The 25,367-nt window shown below is 35.5% G+C and overlaps 1 protein-coding gene across 4 annotated transcripts in view; it reads left to right on the forward strand.

The window, feature by feature from the left end:
- AGTPBP1 (ATP/GTP binding carboxypeptidase 1) overlaps positions 1-25,367 on the forward strand; it is a 69,277-nt gene that overhangs the window by 15,325 nt on the left and 28,585 nt on the right. For all 4 annotated transcript variants that reach the window (XM_050913257.1, XM_050913256.1, XM_050913258.1 and 1 more), the window contains exons 4-21: positions 2,064-2,194; positions 2,750-2,817; positions 3,815-3,878; positions 4,263-4,409; positions 4,690-4,821; positions 6,717-6,810; positions 8,291-8,328; positions 9,850-10,058; positions 10,521-10,698; positions 12,988-13,085; positions 14,101-14,217; positions 14,845-15,554; positions 19,098-19,181; positions 19,461-19,547; positions 19,636-19,784; positions 21,299-21,386; positions 22,090-22,234; positions 24,648-24,801. In XM_050913257.1, coding sequence (XP_050769214.1) covers positions 2,064-2,194; positions 2,750-2,817; positions 3,815-3,878; positions 4,263-4,409; positions 4,690-4,821; positions 6,717-6,810; positions 8,291-8,328; positions 9,850-10,058; positions 10,521-10,698; positions 12,988-13,085; positions 14,101-14,217; positions 14,845-15,554; positions 19,098-19,181; positions 19,461-19,547; positions 19,636-19,784; positions 21,299-21,386; positions 22,090-22,234; positions 24,648-24,801 — 2,693 coding nt within the window. The remainder of the gene's footprint in view (positions 1-2,063; positions 2,195-2,749; positions 2,818-3,814; positions 3,879-4,262; positions 4,410-4,689; positions 4,822-6,716; positions 6,811-8,290; positions 8,329-9,849; positions 10,059-10,520; positions 10,699-12,987; positions 13,086-14,100; positions 14,218-14,844; positions 15,555-19,097; positions 19,182-19,460; positions 19,548-19,635; positions 19,785-21,298; positions 21,387-22,089; positions 22,235-24,647; positions 24,802-25,367) is intronic.

The raw sequence follows: 25,367 nt of genomic DNA on the forward strand, positions 1-25,367 counted from the left end.
GCTTACCCTTCCTAAACCTTTTAAAGGTTTTAGTAAGTACGGAGAAATTATGTTAGATGCTAACTTTCTGTACATGGTATATTACTTCCATGTGCCAGTGTTGCTTGAATTTTGCAGGCTACAGCAGTCAAAACTCAGGTTTGCTCTGAAATTTTAATGCCTGTAAATGAGTTTTGTCTTTACGAAAACTTACATTTTCTTTTTTTGTTTGTTCCTAAGGATCATCTTTGCTTTCTTGGGTTGTTTCCAGCTTTCAAATTACATTTATTTAATTGTGAGACCAATGATATACCACAATGGAAATTATATGTGTATATACACACACACACAGTTTGAAGCAGCAGTTCTTTTACACATTGGCTTATATGTGGGTTGGCAGGACTCTTAGGTGAAGATAACATCTTTTGGAAGTTTGTCAGTTTGTATACCAGATCAACAGAGCTTGTGGATTTCATTAAAATCTTGGATTTATTTTGGAGTATTTCAAGTTCAGTGGATAAATGGAGGAGTAGAAATAAACAAAACAAAGCTTATGCAAATAATAACGGCTTTATACTATGCAACCTGGTTTTGGATGATGATAAAGGATTGGAGGGATTATGCTTTACAGATACAAGGAAAGTAGTATTTCAGCAACGAAGGCAGATTTATTTTAGATCAAAAAATACTTTTAAATCAAAGTCTAGCAAATAACTGAGAAAGTGATACATTTACTTCACAATATAAAATTATTTTGATTTAAGCTCTATAATTATTATAACCGTTTCTTGTTACTGATGTTAACAGCTTGTAAGTATCATCTGTAATCTGAAATTGGTTTTTGGTTATGGTTCTCATTTAGATGTCAGTATGGAAAAGTGAAAGTGGTGGAAGCAGTTTCCTCAGCAGCTGTTACATCAGTTTGCTTTCACAGCAATACAATCTTTGCCATTAGCTACCTTTTTTCTTTGATTTTAACATTTTTGTCCACATCTAAACTAATTATTTTAGTAGAGTTAACTGTGTGAAACCTTTACACAGATGTAAAATACGAAACAAGGAGTAATAATTCCTCATTGTTATAAACAAAACTAGCAGTATTTATATCGCTAATGTTATATACTTTAGTTTTATTCCAGATAGTCAGAACAGTATGTGTATAAAATGAATTATTGTTGATTATTGCAGGACTCTAATGTTACAAAAGTGAAAAGTCAAGGTAGTTAATCCTTGGAAATCATAATTTCCTGTAGCTAATTACATGACTATAATTCAAATATTAAATATTTGTCTAAAAATTACTTTCATGTGGGAATGTGAACCTCAAAACTTATTCTGAATAATTGTTATGATCTAAAAGTGGAGAGCAAGTAAAACAATTTCTAGACTGACTCTATTTTGAATACTATAAATATTTACATTCATTCGTTCTCTGTAATCTACCTATTTATATGAATGCCTGGTTTGAAACTGTTTCTTGTATTAAAATACATCTTCAAGGCAATTTTATGATGTCAGGCCAAAATACCCTTGTGTTCGAAATGCATCCAAACTCTGATAGCTTTGGACACTTTCCGAAGTTTTTTCTTCAAAATGGTGTTCTTTTTCTTCAGCTGGTGGGTGCTGGTTTGCTCACTTCATGAATGATAATCTTTTCTTTCACTTCTGAAACACCAGCCTGTAAGACCAACAGTCTTGGGGACTGTTTGTAGCCTGTTTTTCCTTGAATGGCAGGTTTAATACAGTATCATGGCACTTAACGTAAACTATATTAAATACAAGTTACTCTAATCGGCATAGATAAACAATATTTGTACCTATATCTGGATTTTATTTACTGCAACTGATTTCCCTGTTCACAGTTGCTCTTGGAGATGCTGTTATATATAATTAGTCTGCTGCAATGCAGGCTTTGCAAAATCTGTAGATTTGCCAGAATTAAGGAGAATTAAGACTGTTTTCCAATCCAGATAAAATATGAAGGTGAATTAGCCTCCTTCTTACTCTGACATGAGATTTCTGTTGTTAGTGGTTTTCTTCTCTGATGTAGATGGAAAAATGAATGTAAAAAATCTTTCTTGTAGTGTTTCTGCCAGTTCTCGGACTATGTCTCTGCTGTCACAACTGGAGAAGATCAATTTGGACTCTGTATTAGGAGAAGCAGACAATGCCAGATATGTTACCTCAAAGATCCTTCATCTGGTTCAGAGTCAAGGTACATATCTAAGTTTTGTGGTTTCAGTAGTTTTCCTTTTCAGCCTTCCTTCTTGTATTTCTTCCTTGCTGGACTTTTCTTTAATTTTTGTTTCTGTTTGGTGAACTTGATTATCCATCCGTTTTTGTCACTGATTGTTGATAGCACCTGTTTAAGGCCATGTTTAACGCTATCTGGTATAGTATTGGTTACACTGAGTGCATTTGGTATTGTCAAACAGCTATAATTGAAGTAATAATTCACAGTATATGTGTGTGTGTGTGTGTATATATATGAGAAGTAGAAGTATCTGGAAGAGAGCTTTCTTACAGATGTTTTTTCTTTACAGTTTTTTTTCTAGGGCATGACAAAAGTGTTGAACAAGTGAAAGCAAAAATGAGTTTTAAAATCACTCAAGTCTTTTGCTTATTTTAGTTAGTTTTGTATACATATATGCAGTTTTTAGTAAGTTTTATTATTTGCAGTGTAGATTTTCTGATCAATCTGTATATGATCACCTTTTTTTTTCTGCAAGCTAGTATATTAAAAGAAAAATGGTCTTTTTCTCACTGGCAGAAAAAACCAGGAAGGAGATGACTTCTAAGGGCTCCACGGGAATAGAAGTTATCTTGTCAACCCTAGAGGTGAAACCTTTTAATTGGTGCGGTTATGGGTACATAGCAAGTTTTCATTTTATCATTGGGCTTCTGTCGTGGTTTAACCCCAGCCAGACACTAAGCACCACACAGCTGCTTGCTCACTCCCCCCACCCAGGGGGATGGGGGAGAGAATTGGAAAAAAAAAACCAACCCTCGTGGGTTGAGATAAAAACAGTTTAATAGGACAGAAAGGAAGGAAAAATAATGATAATGATGATAGTAATAATAATATCACAATAATAATACTAAAATAATTAGACTATACAAAACAAGTGATGCACAATGCAATTGCTCACTACTTGCCAACCGATGCCCAGTTAGTTCCCGAGCAGCGATCCACTCCTCCCGGCCAGCTCCCCCCAGTTTATATACTGGGCATGATGTCATATGGTATGGAATATCCCTTTGGCTGGTTTGGGTCAGCTGTCCTGGCTGTGTTCCCTCCCAGCTTCTTGTGCCCCTCCAGCCTTCTTGCTGGCTGGGCATGAGAAGCTGAAAAATCCTTGACTTAGTATAAACACTACTTAGCAACAACTAAAAACATCAGTGTGTTATCAACATTATTCTCCTACTGAATCCAAAACATAACACTGTACCAGCTACTAGGAAGAAAATTAACTCTATCCCAGCCAAAACCAGGACAGCTTCATATTATTAAATATGTTGTTATCCTAGCTAGTCTCCAAAACTTGTGTAGGACTGTAATGATTAGATACGGTCTTTAAGAATTTCTCTCCCTTATTTTTAAATACTCTAAGAAATTATTTGTCAACTGTCAGTTCTAATTAATATGCCATACTACAAACTAGATTTTAATTGGTTTTGTGATTAATTCAGGCTGCATAGTGGGATGGTTAGCTGGGTGGTTACACCTTAAGTTCTGTTTGATTTAGTGGTGGCAATTTCTCTGAGCTTTAAGTCTCTAAACCACTGTATTAGACTTTTACATTAAGCAAAGAGATCTCTCTGTTTTTTATTGCAGAATACAAAAGATCCTCAAACTATTCTAAATATATTAAATATTCTCATTGAGGTAGTCTCAGTTGGTAAGTTTTTATTAAGGAGCAATTTGTGATTATATTCCTGTATTCTTCTGCAGAGTTTTTGAGTTTTGGGGGGGGGGTGTTTGTGTGTGTTTGGGTTTTTTGTTTTTGTTTTTTTGTTGTTGTTTGTTTGTTTGTTTGTTTCTGACATTTGCTAAAGCTGATTTATATGCAGAATAAAAAGAACATAAAGACTGAAGTCACCTTTCAAATAATCATACAGAAATAGTTTATGTTGCTGTAAGTCTAAGTCCAGCATGTTCTTGCATGGTGCAGTGACGTATGAAGAAAATATTGCTGTCCTAAAGACTTTCTTTATAATAACTGTAGCTTAGATACTTAATTGTTCTTTGGCTTCGGAGATATCAGTTGAGTTTTAATTTCTAGGGGGTGGTCGGAGAGCAAGCGTCTTAGTCACTAAAGGAGGGACACAGATCTTATTACAGCTGCTTTTGACTGCCAGCAAAGACTCTCCACCAAATGAAGAATTAATGGTGCTTCTTCATACTCTTCTTGCAAAAATTGGTCCAAAAGGTGATAATGATATACTTAAGTAATATGGCTTAATACTTTACAGTTTTATAATTGAAACTTAAGAAAAGCTTTCTTTCTATTATTGTGTGAGCATCCAGGTACTTAGAATTGGTAGAGGAGAACAAAAGGAGGAGTAAAATAGAGGGGAGGAAGAATGGTGAAAAATAGATATGCAGAGTTGACATTATCAGTAGAAAGAATTCACAGTTCGTTTAACTTTTATTTTTTTAATAATAACTTCAAAATTAGTGTGATTGATCTTATATTTCTTTGATGTCAGACAAAAAGATTGGCATGAAAGCAAGAATTAATGGTGCCCTAAACATATCATTGAATTTAGTGAAGCAGAATTTGCAGAACCACAGGCTAATATTACCATGTCTTCAAGTATTAAGAGTTTACTCAACAAACTGTAAGTATTGCAGATAATGATTTTCTTTCCCATGTAATATAATTTTTTTTACCTAGATACAGTTAAAATGTCAGATTTTTTTAATGTTAGATGTTTAAAATGATTATTTTATCTGAGAATTTTCTTTTTATATCGTAGAATTGCTTAAATTCTAATAAAAGCTGTGAAGCATGTTTGTACTTCTTGCGTATCTTTGGTTTTTGTTCAGTGTGTGTAGATACATATATATATATAGTTGGAGGGGTTTTAACCAGTGCTATTGGATGTGCGGAATTGTGAGTCATCTAATTTGCATAAATGCTGATACTTTAAGATCTCAACCAGAAATGCTAACACTTCAAATTAAATAGTTATTCTCTTTCTTATACATGCTCATGGTTTTTTTGCTTTTTATTATTTTATTTCATTCTTGATTGCTAATTTAAAACTTGGTTCACACAGGAAATGTTTTATTTCTTTATTTAACCTTTCACTTATTCCTTGTGTTGAAGTGCCCTACTATTGGACTAATATTCTTCCATAACAGCCTAATTCATTGTTTGGGCAGGCAGTAGGAAGTTGATGAAATTAGTGTGGTTCTTACTGTATCTCTACTGTTGGTTAGATGCTCTTAAGTTTTTCCTTTGAGCTCAAAGTGGCCGTTCAACCTCTTAAATAAGTGGGAGAAATTGAAAACATAACCACATTCCTCCAAGAGAATTGATTTGATGATCTATAAGATTATGTTTTCAGGACATTCACATGAGCACCTATAATTCATAAAGTCCCAATAGTTTTAAAATGTGGAAGCTTTATTTTTGTTGAGCTGTCTGATAATGATGTAAAATGCTTCTAAATGGAAGAGTTTAATACAGATAGTTACACAGCTTAGCTGTAAACTTGCTTCGTCCTGAAAATGGGAAATTGAACTGAGTCTCTAATTTGGATTCTGCTTAAATCAATTCTCTCTCTATATATATTTCCTGCTCCTTATAAACAGAGAAAGTAGTAGTTTATTACATTCTGATGGATAGTACTATTTAAAGTTTGTGTACAGTTGCTACCAGAATAGAGTCCTAACTTTTCTTAGATTCTAGTGGTGTAATGTTGCTGCTAATGATGATGAAATTGCAACTTGGGTTCAAGTACTAAATTCTACACTAATAACAGCATTTGTTATGTTGAAGTCAATTCTTAGTTGCTCTCTTCCTACTTTGTTAGGAGTGCATATTGCTAAACTCAGTTGGGAATTTAATTTCTGTGCGTGTTTCAGCAGTTTGTATTTTCAGTGGGTGTTTGGCTTCAGCCATATATACATCCCGTGTGCATTCCTTGAACGTAGGTCTTCGCATAATTTCCTTTAATTTGCTCCCTTTCAAATAGATTATTTTTATAATTTTTTTTTCTGAGAACATCTATGCATAACGTGTAGCTCAGGAAAGCTTATACTGATTGGCATTTCTAAATTTTACAGTGAACACTTGGCTTTCAAATCCTAGTGGACATACCTGTCTATCCCGATACTGAAGAATAATAGCAAGTCATAGAACTTGTTAGACTTCAAATTTTAGAAACCCTTCTGTCTTGATAAATTGTGAGATTTTCTGGAAGAAAATTCTTTTTATAGTATATCTTAACGAAGAAAGCAGAGGCATACATTGGAAGTAGTACATTATTTTATTTGTAAAGTAATAATTTTTTTCTTCTTTTCCAAGTTTTATCAGGATGGGTTATCACACTAATTATGTGCAGAGTAGTGTCTGCTTGTCATTGTATGTCTTAAAGCACAAACATGTCTAACATTTTTTTGTACTTCAAAATCAACTCGCATGGATTTTAGTTTGAGTATATTGATTTTTTTTCTTTTGTCTTTCTTATTACATTATCTTAAAATGGATTGTTTTTAACTCTTCCAGCTGTAAATGCAGTGTCCTTGGGAAAGAATGGAGTAGTAGAATTGATGTTTAAGATCATTGGCCCTTTTAGTAAAAAGAACACTAGCCTTATGAAGTAAGTAAGGTCTCTTTAATATAGTATATGGAAAAACCATAGATAAGTTTCAAAACTTACTTGTAAATGAAAAATAATATTAGAGAAATCAAATATAACTCATATTTGAAAGTTAAAGTGAAGGGAGATGGGAAGAACCACAAATCTGACAGTTTAATTGTACCCAGTAGAGTAACACAGAATATTCCAGTGTCTAGTTACAGTACCGGTAAAAGAATATAAATGTTATTTTTTGTCTCTAATATTCCTGCATGGAAACTGTACAATGTTTATCCCCAAATCAGGACAAACAGATCAAGACAATCCCATCATTTTTCAATTTGTTGAATTGTCTCCCACATCTCCTTTGTGTTTTTAGAGTGACACTATCTATTTTATTTTGTAATAGAGTTTTCTTTCTGTTTTACTTCAAAGCAATTGTAGACTCTCAGAGAAAAAACATAAAATGTAGAGTAGGAAGCACCAGCAATATCTGTCTACTGTGCTATTGTGTTTTAAAAAATAAAAAAATAAAAATTCACTGCATACCTTAAAGTGGTAACTTTAGATTCCCCCCTCCCCGTGTATTTTTCTTTTTTTTTTTTTAAGTGAATTTAAGGTAAAAGTAGATAAGTGGATCTAACTGGAGATAGCCCTTTCTTTATACACTACCGCCTTTTTGAAGTACATACCTGGGGAAAACTAAATTTTTCATCTGGTTAGCAAAATAATAATCTCATGTTCATATTCTAACTTCAGTAAAAAAAGAATAGTGTTATGTTATCTAAGTCTGGTATTTGTGGTCACAGGAGTATCTTTTAAAATAAAGCCCTGCCCCTTTAAGCCCCGGCTAAAATTAGACATACGAACTTACTATTCCATAATGTGTGTAATCATGATATCCTTGTTTATGGTCCAAGATCAGATGCGTGAAGTCTATCTTTACAAAGAGGGTAAAAATAAGTATATAAGTTTTTCTAGTTGTACATCTTGAGTTAACTGAGACAAGACCTTTGTGTACAAGAAAAATCTTACACTGATGATCTTGTAGTACAGATTGATGAGCATTACTCCTCAATATATTCGTACACTGCCAGTTTTGACCTACAGTTTTCTAAAATAGTGTCCTTTGCTTTGTGGAAGCACTTGTTCTGCTGCTAACATAAAAACACAAGTTTCAGAAGTATCTCATCCATTGAGTATGGTTTGTAAACATTACGTTGTCACTTACAGTGGTTTTTTGCAAAGGCTGAAAGGTTGTATAGCCATTACATTGTTATTTTTAAATTTCACCATCAGACTTCAGATATAACAGAGATACATGATATTTTAGTAAAATCAAATTTTAAAAGCAAAGTCCTTGATACAGTGCAACCAGCAAAACATAAGACAGAGATGCTAAATAAATCTGTTAGCAGTAAATATTTTGTATAGCTTTACAGTGTTGTAGATTAAGCTTACTGGTTGGTTGTTGTTTTGACTTTTCTTGTTATGTTGACAGGGTTGCTTTAGACACACTTGCTGCATTGCTAAAATCAAGTAAGTGTTTGACTACAAGAAACTTTGTCTAGTTGATATATGTGTGTGTGTATGTATATACACAGAGTAAAACTAGTACTAAGTCTGTGGCCAAAACAAAATCAAGGCTCGGAAATTTAGAAATAAGGCTCCAGTTTTATCTGCAGTCTCTGGTGCTTTAATATTTGTGTGGTATATACATATATGTTTAATAATGAGTTACTGTCTCGTCAGTTATGCAGCAGAAAGCCTGCGCTGCTTCTGCAGAACTGATCTGGATCCAAGGTGGAGAAATAGCCTTTTACAGTCACTCACCTCAGCCCTTCAGTAACAGATACCTATAGCTTAACTCCTGTGCATCTTCGTTATACATACATCTGAACATATCTGTTGTATGTCAGGGGAAAATACAGGGTTTCTTCAGGTACCTTTCTGAGTAATTAGGTCTTGGGTCCTAATGACAAGTCTGTCACTCATGCTCATGAAATGGAACGAAGGGTAACGAAGCGATGGTCTGTTCCCAGACATTGGCTATCTTGGCCAGCAGCAGTGGAACCTGACAAATGTCATCTCTGCAGATTTTGCACCAGGATTGTAACTGACAGGGAATTAACAACTCATTCTCTCCAAACAGTTCTATAAAAGCCACAGCAATCCTAGTAGTTTTAGTGGAGTTGGATAAGAACTGAGGCGTGATTAGATTTGCAGAAAACCATTTCAGAAAAATGACAGGAAACTTCTGTACCGATTGTTACAGGGTGCTGAGTTTTCTCATGTTTGATCAGTGTGATACAAAAATCTGTGAGACCAAGATATTTACTAATTTTGGAATTTCTCCTTAGGAAATTTACAGAAAGAAATATTTCTGAATTACTGTCAGTATTCTGTTCTGTAAATTGGCAGTTAAACTTTAATGTTGGGGAAAGAAATTAAATGTTGAAAAAGTGTGTCTTTAAAACAGGAGGTCTTGTGCATTTATTTTGAGGTGTCTTATTCAGTCCTGAGGGGTTTTGACATTGTAATTTCCTACACTTCATATAAGTAAATCTTTTCATAAAAACACTAATCTCTGCTGTGTAGAGTCCAGTTGTCATACTGATTACCCAGTATTTGGGGTAGAGGTATTTTGAGTTTATCAAACTTGAGTGATAGTTGCTGCAAAACTGTATGAATTACAAGAGGTAAGAAGTTTATTTCAAATCTTGTATCTACACAGTGTGTGTGGATAGAGATGGGTATGCTTTATATAAACACTTTTTTTAAAATTTGCTAGCTGACAGTATCTTACAATTACCTTTAAGTGTAATGCACACTGTTCTGGTAAACCATGAAAATGACCTCAGTTATTGAGTCATTTCTGTTTAGGTTAATGTAAAACTATGCTAAGCATGGCTAAAATACTACTTTAAGTGAAACTACTTAAAACTACTTAAGTTTAAATTCAGTTATTTGGGTAAAAAGAATAATTTCAACATTGATTTGACAATAATATTGAAGTCATTGGGCAATTTTTAATTTTCTTTCCTAACTTTTTTTATAAAGAAACAAATGCCAGGAGAGCAGTAGACAGAGGATATGTGCAGGTGCTTTTAACGATTTATGTTGATTGGCACCGTCATGATAGTCGACACAGATACATGCTGATACGTAAAGGAGTTTTACAGTGCATTAAAAGTGTTACAAACATCAAATTGGGAAGAAAAGCATTCATTGATGCCAATGGGATGAAAATTCTTTACAACACTTCACAAGTAAGTTTATCTCAGTTGTTTGTTGCTGCTGTTGTTTTTGCCTCTTTGGCTTTAAAAATACATCCTGACCTCAAATTTGTCATAGTTCTTTTGTGATATTCATGGTCGTTCCTGATTGGGGGCTAAGGATTATTTTCTATACTTGACTAAAGCGGAATGAAAGAGTATAGAATTAAATTAATATTTGCTATTATTTGACTGTGACTATCTCTGGGAGGGGCTGTTGAACTTAATTTTAAAAAAAAGAAGGGGAATAGTCTTTTAATTTTGAAGTCTGGATTTTTAAAAGAGGTGAATTTGAGTTGGTAGAAGTTCTTCTGGCCTTCGGAGGAGACATTAGCAAAATTTATTGTAAACAAAATACTTTGCTATTAGTGAATTCTAGAAATCTGTAAAACAAATGCAGTTTGACTATTAGTTTGAGATACTTTTCTCTTGTCTTCATTATTTTCCTGTTAATAGGAGTGCCTTGCAGTAAGAACTCTTGACCCTCTTGTCAACACATCCAGCCTAATAATGAGAAAATGTTTTCCTAAAAATCGTCTTCCTTTACCAACTATTAAAAGTGCTTTCCATTTCCAACTCCCAGTTATTCCTGCCAGTGGTCCTGTGGCTCAGCTGTACAATTTGCCTCCTGATGGTATGGTAATTTTGTAGTATTTTGTCTTTGAGTATGTCTAACATTGCTTTATGTAAGGTGGAATCAATTGCAGTTATTTGTGTTCTCCACTAAAACTTGGACTCTAAGACTCTTCTCAGCTAGCAAAGTCTGTGACTGTTAGTGGGGAGCACCAATTTCTAATGTTAAGTTTTAACTGGTGAAAATTTTGTCCACACATGTGGTTATGTTTCTGAGATATAAAATAGCAACTAAAATGTGATGTTCATCAAACTCTGAAGTGTAAAGCATAGGCTTTACATATTAGTCTACAAACTTAAATGGGCTCTCTTTTTAACTCACATATACATTGTCCTATGTGAAATGTAATGTAGTGTACATCCTGTTTTACAGGAGTGTATATTCCTTGATTTCTTTCTGTTACTCTGATAAATTGGATGTCGTGAATTTAGATTAACATGTGCCATTTGAAGCATTGTTTTTTAAATTATTGTGGTTATTCCTTCATTTGCATGATGAGAAAAGTAGAGCTGCTTTCTTGGACTGTTGCAGTCTCTTAGGCAACACTTGTCTGCAAAGCATTTGTATGGTGCTTTGTAGGAAATAGATTTCATCCCATTGTGAACACCTTTCATTATTTTTGGATAATAAATGTTTAATGCATTTTCAGATATGGTGAAACAGCTTGGTACCTGGGTAAGCAACTGATGAAGTTGCTGTCAGAAAGTTACTCTAAAATGAGAAGGCAAAGTCAGACTTTTTAATATCAGCTTATTCACAGTATCTCCTGAAACAAAATGTGATCATATTCTGAAAGAAGACAGCTATCCGATTGGGGTTCATATGGGTCAGGCTCAAACTGCAGGAGTTTAGAGTTTGTTTATGTTTTGTCTTCAAAGTAGAAAATAGATTTAGTTCCAAAATCCACATAAATTAAACCTCTACTTAATAAAATGGTTTTGGTACTCTGTACTACCTATTTAGAAACTTCCTGTTCCATTGAAGTAGACTACTGACAAGTTTTTTTTAATAGGTTTGTTATCTATTACAAAAAGAAGTGAAAAACCTAAGGAAATAGAATACATAGGATTTTCTTTTTAAGGAAAACCTTCTGTATTAAAAGACATGTAGAATGTTGGGGTGGGTACAGCTCTGAGTTTATTAAAAGTATAATCTTCTATAGTCAGCTTTGTAAAAGCAATACATGTAATCATTCTGAATACACTAGAAAATCAGTATAATTTGTAAACCTCTGAGTGAGCCTTTTACTGACAATCAGCAAATTTCCTGCATGGAAAACACTCTTTCAGAAAACATAACAAAAAAACCCAGCACTCCAACTGCATGAGATCTCTAGAAAAAGATCAGATTTGCCACTAGTAAGCAGAACATCTGCCAGAATAACCAGTTGATGCCCCCTTCCACATATTAGGGAGTTAGCTCAATTCTCGTTACTAATGTGTAAACAATTAGTTTGCTTCGCCTTGTTTTCCTTTGTTAAAAAAGGAGGAAGTCCTAGATCCTTCAGTGTACTGGGTCTCTAACTCAAATAGAAGAAATTAGTCGTTAGTGTCCAAATAGTTCCACATGTCTAAAAAATAACATCTTGCTGTATGTTTTGGGGGTAAAACTTAGTTCCCAATCTGTCCATGCTAAGCAGCTGCAGTGACCACTCTCCTTGAGTATTTTCCTTACTGATTGAATCTCCAGTGAATGTTTCTGACCTTTTTTTTTTTTTTTTTTAAATTGTTGGGCCCCATTTAAGCAAGACAAAAAAGGTGAAGAGGGTGCTTTGTCCCCCTGTTCCCTGATACTGGGTCAATACTAGCTGACATGACTAAAAGCTGCTGAGACCTCAATTTTTTTTTTTGGACGTGGTCATTATTACTGACTTTGGGAAAAGGTGTCAGAGCCATCTCATTTTGTGCTGACCTCAAGCCGTGTCAGGATGTTCTTGGCACATCCACATTGTAAAGTATTTTTAATGGCCATCTGCTGTCTTGCTGTTTTTTTTTGGGCGGGGGATGGTGGGTGTTTTTTCCTTTTATTTTGCTTTGTTTAAACCAGAAATCTTTGTTTTGACTTAAAACTGGATGGAAATGTAATAAATTGAGTCTGCAGTATTGTCAAACAAGCATTTTGTTTTGTAAATCTGGTAATAGTAATTAATGTTTACTAGTTGGTTTTCACATTTTTTTTCAACTGGTAAGTGAAAAAGAAAATAAACCCAGAACATAGAAATTTTTTTTTTTTAGCATATGTATTGGATTAAATGTATAATCTGCCTTACAAAACTTTTTTGTGTCATAGTGGATGATGTAGTAGATGAAAGTGATGATAATGATGATGCTGAAACAGAATCAGAAATTGAAACCGAAAATGATGATGACAAGGACCAACATTTTAAGGTTGGTATGAGACAAAATTAACAGGCTAAAATCGAGCGTAACATTTTTTTTATTATTTTAAGTTGCTTGAATCATGTACACAGCCATATGTTTTAAGTGTTAAAAGGACTCTGAGGAGGTTTTAAGGGCAATTTCTAAAATTAAAAAAGCTGAAACTTAAGGAAGGTAGGTGCTGCTTGAAAATACCAACCTTTGTTGTTCAGATTGCTTCAAGATTTTTATCAAAACCTGTTTGCTTCGCACTTGGATGTGTCTGGAGTACAGTGGAACAGAACTGCAAACTCTTTTAGCAGTGTTCTGTTCCCAACTTGTGTTTCTCTCAGCCCGCTCTTCCTACCTAAGCTGCTCAGTATGTAGGAGCTGCTCTAACTTTTTCCATCATTCTGGACTGGAATTCACTAGGTCAGTGTTTCAGCATGGTAACTTTGAAGTTCAGCCAACTGTAGAGGTAGAGATCAGACCTCTCACTGTTGTATCACTTAGGGAAGGTCTTGTTCTGTTCTCCAGCTGCCAGTCAGGACATGAAAGGACATTTGGTCAGAACTGCCTTATTCTATATTTTTATGTTACATATATTCAGGAGTTAATTGACTTGTCTGTCCACAGACTGGAAAGACAAATTTTATTCAAGGCTCTCATGAGCCCTGATGAAGGGAGTGTCTTCCATACAAGCAGTTATTCCTTTGTCACTGCAGTCAGATGAAGTCTCCATGTTCAGGTTGCAATAGTTCGATTATGCACAGATCTCATGTATAGTGTAGTTTGATGTCTGTGCATAATACGTTTGGATGAAAGCAAGAAAATTGAGATGTTTGTAATATTTCTGTTGAAATGGAGGCTTTGGCATACTAATAAAACTGAGCTGCTTAAACCTTCATGGTGAAAGGTGCAGTTCAGCTAATTTTAAAATTCAGCTTTTAAAGGATGGCCGTGTCAGAGGTAAAAGGTGAATGTAATCATTTTAGAAGTTCATTAATTCTGGATGCAAGATTAATTTGTTCTGGTGCTCTTTCAGAATGATGATATTGAGACTGATATTAATAAACTGAAACCTAGACAGGAATTGGGAAGACCCATAGAAGAACTGAAAATGTACGAGCAATTTTTCCCAGAACTTTCAGAAAACTTTCAGGTAAAGTATATGATTGCCAGGGCATTCCTCGTCATGATGGGTTGACTCTGGAATACGCTTTGACATTCTTTTTTGGGTGCATAGTTCCTCTAGCCAAAAAATGAGAGTCTGCAGTTCAGAGCTTCATATGAGAGTGCTATATAGTTATTTAGTTGAATGTTACGAGTTACTTTAATCTGACTGAGAAGGGGACTGTGGGGAGATATAAAGGAAAACTGTTTTCTGATGTCTGATTATTGCACATATCAGAAAGTAAAATAGTAAGAAAACACGAGATTTCTGACAAAGATTCATTGTATTAGGTATTTCCTTAAATGCTGTGCACCTCTTTAAAGTAGTTGGTTAAAATATCTGGGGAATTGCATTGACTTGATAATTTGTTATTGATGAACTACTTGTTTATTGCTTTGACACTATCTTCTTGTAAGAGCTGAAACTTCATTGCTATGTTTATGTAAGTTTAAGACACAATAACTGTCGTCTTTTAAATTACACTTATTTTGCATTATTGCAAAACATACCTCAGGAACAATAAAAGAGAAAGGTTTCTAATATAAATGAAACTTTAGGAACTGTTTACTCTTTTAATAAATCTTTTTATTATTTTTTCTCTTTTATTTTTTCAAGGAATGTGACTTAGTTTCCACGGAACCAAAGCCTTTTGTACCTGATGCAAATCTGAGCGGACCTATTGTTGTTCCTACAGCAGGAGAGGAGCACTCTGCTGAAGCAAACCAGTCAATGAAAGGAATTGCTTTGAAGGAGGTCAATCCTTTATTGACAGAGGAATACCATAGAAGGCCAGCCTTTCTGGAACTACCAAAGAAAGATAGTATCAAAGACAGTAGTTTACATCAGCAAAATGATCAAAGAAACCTGCTTCCATCATGCCAGTGTCTAAGCCAAGAAATTGTGAAAGGCTTGGACAGAATCAGTCTGCAGAACAGTGCAAAAAATGATCAGTATTATGGTACAGGGTGTGTAATAAAGAAGGAAAGCAAAACTAGCCTTACCACACTTGCTTGTAGTAAACCTTGCGAACATGTTTCACCCTGTGGAAGTAGCCTCTTTGAAGGATCATCTGTCCAGCTGGGGAAACTCTGCTGCACTGGAGTGGATTCGGAGGAGGAGGATTCAAGATCTAGTTCATCAGGGGAACAAGTCATGCTTGAGGTTTCTGATGTATCACCAGTTCATGACTGTGATCTTTATATTGAAATGGTAAAAACCACAAAGTCTATTCCTGAATATTCAGAAGTGGCCTATCCAGATTATTTTGGCCATATTCCACCTCCATTTAAGGAGCCTATTCTGGAAAGGCCATATGGGGTGCAGAGGTGAGTTACTATACTCTTTTTTTTGTTGTTTTCGTTCCCTGGAGAAGCAATCTTTAGGATGAGATTATCAGGCACATATACAATGTTTACTTTGGCATCTAAAACTATTTTCAGTGAAAAGCAGTTTGAAGGTAAGTGAGTAGGCATTGATCAATGCAGAGCCATAAACAAGAACACAATCTGATTCTGTAATTGCTAATTCTGTAATTCGGTTTCTAAATACTAAGTTTAACTTATAGTCTCCCTTTCTGCATTCTCACCGTCCCCCATCTAAATTTTGTAGTTTGTAAAAAAAAAAAAAAAAAAAAAAAAAAAAAAAAAAAAAAAAGCCAAACAAAAAAAACCAACCCACAAAAAACCCCAACAAACAAACAAAAAACCCCACCTGAATGCTGCCTTCAGGTCTTCGCAAAGATAGGACAGTTAATAGTTTAAAGATACTTCAGCTCTTCTCTTTGCTGTGCTAACAAAGCTATCTTTCAGGAAAATGTAGTGAAAAATTAAAAAATTACTACACTTAAGTGTTTGTTTTTAGTGTTTGCAGTACAACAGAATTTAGAGGTAACAAATGCTGAGGATGCAGTTTATGTTAGGTTCTGCAGAATGACACACAATAAACACAGAATGAAGAATAAACCAACAAAAACCAGCACACCAACACACCCATTTATTTCTTCACTGAGAAGTATTAGAAGATGATGAAGGGTGATGTGACTCGTAAGATTAATTTGCAGAGGTGGTATGAAGAGCTGGCTCATATGCATAAAAAGTTACTGTAAAGACAAATGAGCATGTTAGCAGAACATGTAATAGTAGGTGTGAGATCTTGCCACTTGCTTAATTATTAGATTGAATGCTTTCAGCTTTATACTTATAACTTTAACCAGTTTTGTGAGATTCTTTGTATTTACATTTAGTTATTAAGAGATTAAGTGTCTTTAGGTTGTATAATTAAAATCCTTTAGCTGTTCCACGCGTGTCATAAAACAGTGATCATTCTAGTGAAATGACCAAGTGTTGAAACACTAATGACATAATGAATATACAGTTACTAGAAAGCACCATTCAGTGTCAAAGGAGAAGAATCTTCCCTATAAGCTTATTTTTTAGATAGTCAGCTGATTTAGAAGGGAGATAGGTGATTTCTGGCTCAAGACTAAGAACTGCATTTTAAGAAAATCTTGCAAATCTTCATGTATGTTATTGTAGTACTTAATTCTGAATTTTCCTGAGTAAAATTGAGTGAAATCAGATAAAATTTGTCATTCCAATGCTCCTTCTTCTTAGATATAAAGCCCTGTATTAACTCTGACTTTTAACCAACAAACCTACTTGTGTGGTTATACATAAAGCTGATTTCTAAAAGTAAAGGTAATTCTAGAGTATATTCTATTTTTACTTTAAAATGTTTTATTTTTGTTGTATTTTCTATGTTGAAAGTAACTTTTTTAGGTCTTATGTGAAACAAGAACGAAATATCAGGTAATATTGCTAAAGTTGAATCAAAAATCATGCATCATCTTTTTAAGGTACACTGTTCTAAGAATTCAGTTTTCTACAAATGACTCAGTCTTACTGCACTCAAATTTCTGAGAATGAAACCTGTTTAAAACAGGCTTAATCTTTTTAGGAATTTATAGTTTATAGGAAGGTGGTGAAAATGAGTTTGGTAGGGGACATGGAAAAGCTTTTAAGTCTTCTACAAAGCTGTGTCTAAACTCTTTTGGCATTCAGTGGGATTTATGTTCTTAATGTAAGCAGTTAGTTACTGCTTGTCAGCTAAATCTTCTTTAGACAACAAATGGTTGCCTTAATCCATCCTTGTAATTTAAGAAAACATTGTGGGGGTCTGAGGTGCGCAGTTGGTAGGTTTTCTTTTTACTTTTATTAGACAAATGTGGTGGGGGGGGTTGGGGTGTTTTTTTAGTCTTGCAATATGCTAGAAGGTGCAATGGTTTTGAATTTGGGCTTTGGAGTGCTTTTGCTTTTTTGTTTACATTTAGCAACATGTAATTTTCACCAAATGTCTCACCAAATTATTATTGTTTGGAAAAATGTAATTGATAATAACTGCAGTGTTTTATATTATTCTACCTTTTAGGGAAGAAAATTATTATATAATTCAATGCCCTATAAATTTGGGTTTAAATTCCTACTTTTTTCCATTCCTTAAAATTTTAGGTTGTTTTTTGCTGTGCACTTTAGTATTTTCTAATCACTTTAGTATTTTGTAATCATCTGATACTTAAAAGTGATTATCAGGTAAATCAGGATCCACAAAGGACTAATCTATAAACACAGAGCTCCACATCAAGTGTTGTTTTTATACTTTTTTCCTTTAATTATCTTAAAATAGCTTCTCTTTCTCAGGTTCCGAAAAATCAAGAGAAATGTCCACTACTAGTTTTCCTTTTTGTGTGCATCTTGAATACCATTTCTTCTTTCCTTTTGTCTACATTGGTTATTAGTATGGTATTTGAATGCCTGATATTCATTAACGGGTTTTGTCTTGGCAAAACTCCTGTGATGATAGGAAGTACTATGACCCTTTAGAGCTGAGGCATACTGAGATCTAAGGACTTGTGTAAGATTAAGTGCAAGACCAAAAATCTGTAGTTCTGCCCTGAGCTGAACCTGATCAGATAGATTGTGGTGAGTCAGCCTCTTTACAATTTTGTCAGTTCATTGGACTCGTGACTTGTTTTCTTTTCCAGTTAGTTTTAATTTAATAAGAGGCACTAGAGTTGTGCACTTACCTTCTTTTTCTCATTTGTTAACAATTTTTTTTTTAATTAAATGGAGAATTTCCAGCCTGAATGTATTTTACCGCTCTGTTCCTGTGTTCTTCATTGTTAATCTGCCTCCTTTTCTTCTTATTGCAGGCACTGTGCAAGCTTTTCCACACAGCTCTGCCACTATATTTCATTCTTGAACTGCAACACATTCTTACTTTTCCAAACCAGGACCTAGATACTGCCAGTTGTGCAATGGTTTTATGATCTGGATAAATATACACCTGACATTTGGCTGACATCACCAAATTAATTCTTATTTGTTACCTAGCCGATAAATGAACCTAGATCTCCAGAGGTGAAAAGCTAGTGCACTAACACACTCACTGTATGATCTACTCTCTAAAACTCTTTAATTTTAGTTACGGTAGGATTCATGTAAGTTACTAATGTTATCAACTGCTGTCCTGGATTAACATAAGTAATGTTTGAGTAATTCGTGCTTCTACTATAAAGTATGAAATGGTGCATTTTTTCCCGTAAGATAAAACCCAGTGAGTTGTGTGCATGAAAACTCGGTTCCCTCACATACAAATACTGGACTCAGTCAGCTGTGAATGCAGGTGTTTAAACTTAAGTACAATTACGTTTTGTGCGCACACGTGGGGGTGAGGCTGAGGTCTCTCTGAAAATCTGTCCCACTGTCTTCATGTCAGCTTCATTAGTTTTCATTGTTGTATGAGGTAATTCCTCTTTTGTAATTGGAAACAGTATGCAACAATTTAAATGAGAACTCTGCTTTTTATTTTAGGACAAAAATCTCTCAAGATATTGAAAGACTGATTCATCAAAATGACATTATAGACAGAGTTGTGTATGACCTTGATAATTTGAAGTAAGTTTTTACCCTTCTGAAAACAATATTCAGCGAATACTCTAAGCCTATTCTATTTTCTCTATGATATGATTTGTAATATTTAAGGCAGTACTATTATGACAGACTTCAATGAAAGTTTCATCTGATGTAACAGTGTTTCTGCTCTCCAGGCTGTATTTAGAGGAAGGTTCAAAATAATTTCTGAATTACCAAGTGAGGGCTAAAATAAACTTAATGAGTTTGTTTTAATTAAGTTTGTTTTATTCATTTTGGTCCCTTTTCTTTTTCTACTCATAGTTCTTCAGTACCAGAGGAAGCAGATGTTTTGAAGTTTAATTCCAAATTTGAATCTGGAAACCTGCGCAAAGTTATTCAGATCAGAAAGTAAGATATTTCAACTCTTCTTTTCACACATAAGGCCTTTTATTTCTTCTTCTTAAAAAAACATTTATTTGTTTTTGTTACTCTTTAGAAACGAGTATGATCTAATTCTGAACTCCGATATAAATAGCAATCATTATCATCAGTGGTTTTACTTTGAAGTCAGTGGAATGAAAACTGGCATTGGTTACCGGTTTAACATCATCAACTGTGAAAAGTCAAACAGTCAGTTTAATTACGGTAAGATACATTTCCCATACTTTGAGAAGAAATACATAGAAAAATATCTGTTTTAGACAGCTCAGCTGTTTCCTTTCCTCCGCCCTGGAATCAGTAGTATATTCATGTTGTCAGATCGCATTCTTTTTTAATAGTATTACTAGAAAATGTTTTGAGAAGTTTCAGTTAAAAAGAAAAAACGTATCTTAAAACACTGGCTGTCAGTTTTTAAAATGAAGCTTTGTTGTGAGGCCAAAGCAGAAGAAATTTACTGGTGGCTGCAGCTAAAATTTGTCATAAGACCACTGTGGGGGGGGACAACACCAAAGCCTGTTGATCCACACAGGTGCAAGAAGAATGACAGCTGTCATCATTAATCCCTTTCTGAACAGAGGTGTATTTTCAGATGTGAAAGTAAGCAGAGACATTCTCAAACAGTTTTGTCTTATTGATGGAAGAGAGGCACATTATTTGAGAAGGAAAAGTAAGTCTCCTTTGAAATGCTGGGCTTCATAGGTGACCCTTGCAGTCTCCAGCGAGTAGTGTTTGCTGCTTGTACCTCATCCAAATAGTACTGGCTTACTGAATATGCCTTTCTTCCACTTGTCTGGGGGCGGGAGGGGTGTTTCATTCAGCTTAAAACCATTTGTTTTGTGAGGGTTTTTTTTCCTGCTGGATTTTCTGAAATTCATCCTTTGAGGAGGAGAAGCTCCCCTCTCCCCCCGCAACCTCAGACTCTTGGGACAGAGTAACGTCATGTTCTTCTTTGTCATAATTGTACAATTCACACTGATAAAATCCAAGAATACCGGGTAGTTTGACCAGTAATAAGATGCTTTTAAATCATTTACTAATCTTTATCGGCTACCTTAGATCTTCATTCATATGTTGCATATACTTACCTGATAGCTACTTTTGGTTTTTTAAGTACACTGACTGAATCAATCAATGTATTTGGCTAATTATCTAACTAGTAAATAATGTTCAATTAATGTATTATTTTCTACTCTAACTTCATATTAAGTGTTCTACTTAAGTATACTCTCCAAAAAATATAAACTTTAAAGAGTTACTGTTTTAACAAAAAAAAATTGTCCTGAAACTTCAGTTATTTTCCAGCTATCCAGGTGAATGGATGATAGTATCAATTTTTTGTATTCTCTTTGATGCCTTTTTGTAATGGTGAGTTGGATGGAGTGGGACCCCAGACTTCTTGTAGATTATCATTTATGCTAACCACAGCTTTAATTTAAACGTTTCATTTTGGTCTTCTGTAGGTCTGATTCTTTTTTTCTTTAATTTGTTATTTTCTGAAAATTAGCACATGATGAAGGGAGAGGGGGAAGAATCTTTTGTCATCTGGTTGAAAGAGTGTACAATACCCAGGCATTCATGAAAATGCACTCTGTGATAGTGAGTGAATGAGTATAGGTAGTTTGGAGGCTCGCATATAAGTGTTGATGTGGTCCATTATTGCTAAGATCTTCATGCTTAATGTTAAGCATTAAAGTGAGATACATTTTTTTTTCTTTAAGGTATGCAGCCCCTCATGTATTCAGTTCAAGAAGCATTAAATTCTCGACCATGTTGGACTCGTGTTGGGACAGATATTTGTTACTATAAGTAAGTAGACCAATCAAACATACAGCAAATCTTACACTGAAGATTAGTGTGAGGTGCAATTTTTGAGGAGAAATGTTTGCTTCTGAGTTTGATAATTCTATTTTAGTAGTCCTGTTGTGAACAGAGTTTTCTTCCTGAGTTACTACGGAGGGTAACAGAAGTGATTGAAATATATAGGGTCTTATTTTGTTAGCACATTGCTAATATTTAAGCTGTTCAGCTTTTATACTTCTGTCAGAAATTGCATACTGTTCCAGAGAAGCTTTTAAGGGACTGTATATATGCATGCTTACTTGAAGTCTTACTAGTGACTTGCAGTAATACTGATCATGTGGTGCTTGTGATTAGGCTCCTGTATTCTGTGGTGCAATCACTGTAGAGCAATCCTGGAACACAGGATGAGATGGTACAGCATATCCATGTGTTGCCCTTCTTGGTTGGTAGTGGTTTGCTTCCTTTTTCTTTTTTGTTTTGTTATTTGCTTTTGTTTACTCACCTTTTCCCAATATGAATGAATGTGTATTGCTGCTATAATAAAGTATCTTTACTGATGGTGGGAATGAGTATATTTAACCTTGATGTACGCAGAAGAGAAATACAATCACTAAAAATCTTCCTGGCTCTTAGAATGTGTGTTCAGGAATAATCAATGATATGAAAAAAAATTCTTCCAATGTGTTAATTACCTTTGTTTTACTCTTAGGAATCACTTTTCAAGAAGTTCAATTGCTGCTGGAGGTCAGAAAGGAAAATCTTATTATACAATTACGTTCACAGTGACTTTCCAACATAAAGATGATGTCTGCTACTTCGCTTACCATTATCCATATACATACTCAACTTTAAAGGTCAGAAGATCATGATCTGTTACACAGATAAATATTTATGCTTTTGGACAACATGAAACATAAGCAGTCATGAGTGAATTCTTTTTATTTCTTTTTATAAAGTTCAAAATACTCCTTAAAATGGAGAATTTTCATAAAATATTATTGTTCAGACTGGCAAAGTGTGTAGGTTGTTCTAAGCAGTCCCTGGAAAAATAAAATTGATACTTACTTGCAGGCTAAATGGGTTTTCTGGGAATCGTAATTTATAATTGACTGGAAACAGTGCTAATTGGATGAAGTATTTGTGTTTAAGTCAAATGACTCATATCCCGCTGTTCTACATATACCTCTTCATAACTGACCTATTCAAGTTACTATATTTAAGATAATCAGAGACCTTTTTAGGGTAATGAATTGGCTAAGGAAGTGTTGTGAAGCTTTTGGTACTAAGCAAAACTCTTGGCTAGAATGTCTGTTGGTTGTTTCTGTCATAGCAATAAAAATGAACTTGCGGATTCAGTGGCCAGTGTGTAACAGCATTGAATGGAGCTTTTTACTAAGCCATACTTGCTCTTGGAAGAAGTACCTGTTAAGGGATGTTACAAGCAGCTGCTGCCTCCAACAGCTCTGGGGCCTGGTGTTTCCTCCTGTCCAGGTGCTGGAACCTAGCGAAGGGACCCAGGGGTCTCTGTCCCAGGCTGATGGACGTGGCTGCTGCTTTCCTGTTTGCTTGTAGGTTCAACTGCTAGTGAGTCTGAGTGTGTATCCCAAAGAGAGAGAGAGCGAGACTCACACACACACACTTGCACATCCCTCCTCCCCCAGCACACCTGGCTACACAGACTGGCACAGACAAGGTGTTGCCTTCAACAGCACCCGTGTGTAACACTACTGGGACTTGCTTAAAAGGTAACTACAGACACCCAAGTCCCTTTCCTCCTCTCCAGCTGGTAATGATTGCTGTTCACTAGTAAAAGTACACACCCACCCACTCTAGAATCAGAAGCACATGCACATTTGTGGATGACTGGCATGGCCCATCTGTGCCATACCCCTGCCTGGATCCCGTTCTCTCTTACCTGCTATGCAGGCCTCCAGCTTGCAGGCTACTCCAGGCTGATGCTCACTAGCAAACAGATGCATGCACTTGCACGCTCGTCTCACAAGCACTCCACACTTGTGGTTCCCTCCAGATGCCAGCATGGACTCACTGCCCACTTGATACCCCTGCCTCGACCTGGGGCCTCATACTCGCTGGGTAGTCCACCTTGAAGTTTGCTAGCAAATTGCACACGCACCCACCCCATGCACACTGGCTTCAGGGAAGATGCATATGCTTGCCCCCTGCCCCCAGGAGCTAGCACCAGGCACAGGGGCTCGTAACCCATGTTTCTACTCTAGGTGCTGGCACTGAGACACCCTCCCTTGCTTCATTCACCCCTATCACCCTACTAGCTGGTTTTTGGGACACACACAGTTCTTGCCCCAGTGGCTGGACACCAAGACCCTTATCCACTCCAGTAGCTGGCACTGAGACCCCCTCTTGCTTCCATTGCTGACACTACAGACTGAAGTGTGCCTACACTGCCTACAGCTCCAGCTTCTGGCAGCAAGTCTGCCCGCTTCAATCCCAACAGTAGCTGGCACTTTGGACACAAAGTCTGTGGTGCCCACAGAGATGCTCCCAAGAGGTGTGGCCTTACCAGCTACTGATGCTGAGACCCTTGCTCACTCCAGTTGCTGACCCCAAATCCACTCACACCTGCCTTGTTAGTTGCACCTAGTATATACAGCACTTGCATACATGGGATAGAGAGTGAGGCTGCACAGAGAGATAGCTAAGGGTATACAGTAGAGATCAGGTGTATAAATTTTGTATAGTCCCACAGGACCCCCTTGAATATCCCAAATCCTCATGTTCCTCTTGTTTCCTCCTTGTCCTTCAGGTGGCCCTCTCCAAAGCTTTGCCTGTAGATTCTTAATGGCCCATCAGTTAGAGACTGGAGACTTTGGTCTTCGCTATTGTTTCTGTTATGTCTCATCTACCAGGACTGTTTCTCTCTGTTCCTGTTTATTTCTTCTGCCTTTATTTGTTATCCCCTTTTGCACCGCAGAGGTCCCTGATCAGATAACCTTAATGAAGCAGAGGTTCTTACCTTCCACATACCCTTACAGTATGATCTGGTAGCAAATAATGTACCCTCTGTGCCTTCACCTTCCTCGAAGCAGTTGGAAAAACAGACTCTATAAAGAGGAGTATTCAGTCAGTCAGAGAAGTAGAGAATGATATTTCATGGTCAAAATTATGATGGAAACTTGAACATTGTTTAGAACAACAAAAAGAAGTATCGATGAAATAGTACCTGTGGAATACGCTGTGATACATGACTGCAAAGATTTGAGGTATTTTTTCATTATTTTTGGGATGAAGATGCATCTTCAGAAGCTGGAATCTATGCACAACCCTCAACAGATATATTTTCGACAAGACGTTCTCTGTGAGACCCTGGCTGGCAACAGTTGTCCCATAGTCACAATTACAGCCATGCCAGAGTCCAATTACTATGAACATATCTGTCAGTTCAGTAAGTATGACTTTTCTTTCTCATCAACTGAAAATAATGTAAAACTAGCTCTTTATGAAAAAAATCTAGTATTAACTGTTGTGCATTGTAAAAATAGCCATGTAAAGTAAGGTTAATGAATTTATGAAATTAAGAGACGTCAATATTCAGGATTTGCTTTGTATTTAATAATATTTATTTGTGGTAGTCAAATAAGGATATTTATATCTGTATATTTAAAAGTATATATATATTCATGTATTTTAAATCAGTCGCTAGATATTTGTGTGTGTTACATTTTGCAGACAACACTTCTTGGAAAAGAATACCTGACTTCTGAGTAACTTTTTTCTCCAAATGTTCAGGTTATTTGCTTGTCAAAAAGTCTTTCATAAAGCCAATATCTAAGCTACTGCGATTTGAAGTGAGCTTTAGTTATGACAGCATTACTGGTTTGTTCCTCCACCCCAGTATTTTTCTTGGCTATTGGAAAAAAAAGCCATCAAAGTCATCATATCATAATTGCCAGCTCAAAGTAGTTGTTACTGTGTAACTGTGGTTGAATTTAAAGCTCCATTGTGGGAGTT

This window comes from Gymnogyps californianus, chromosome Z (genome assembly GCF_018139145.2).
Source record: "Gymnogyps californianus isolate 813 chromosome Z, ASM1813914v2, whole genome shotgun sequence".
Classification (NCBI taxonomy): Eukaryota; Metazoa; Chordata; class Aves; order Accipitriformes; family Cathartidae; genus Gymnogyps; species Gymnogyps californianus.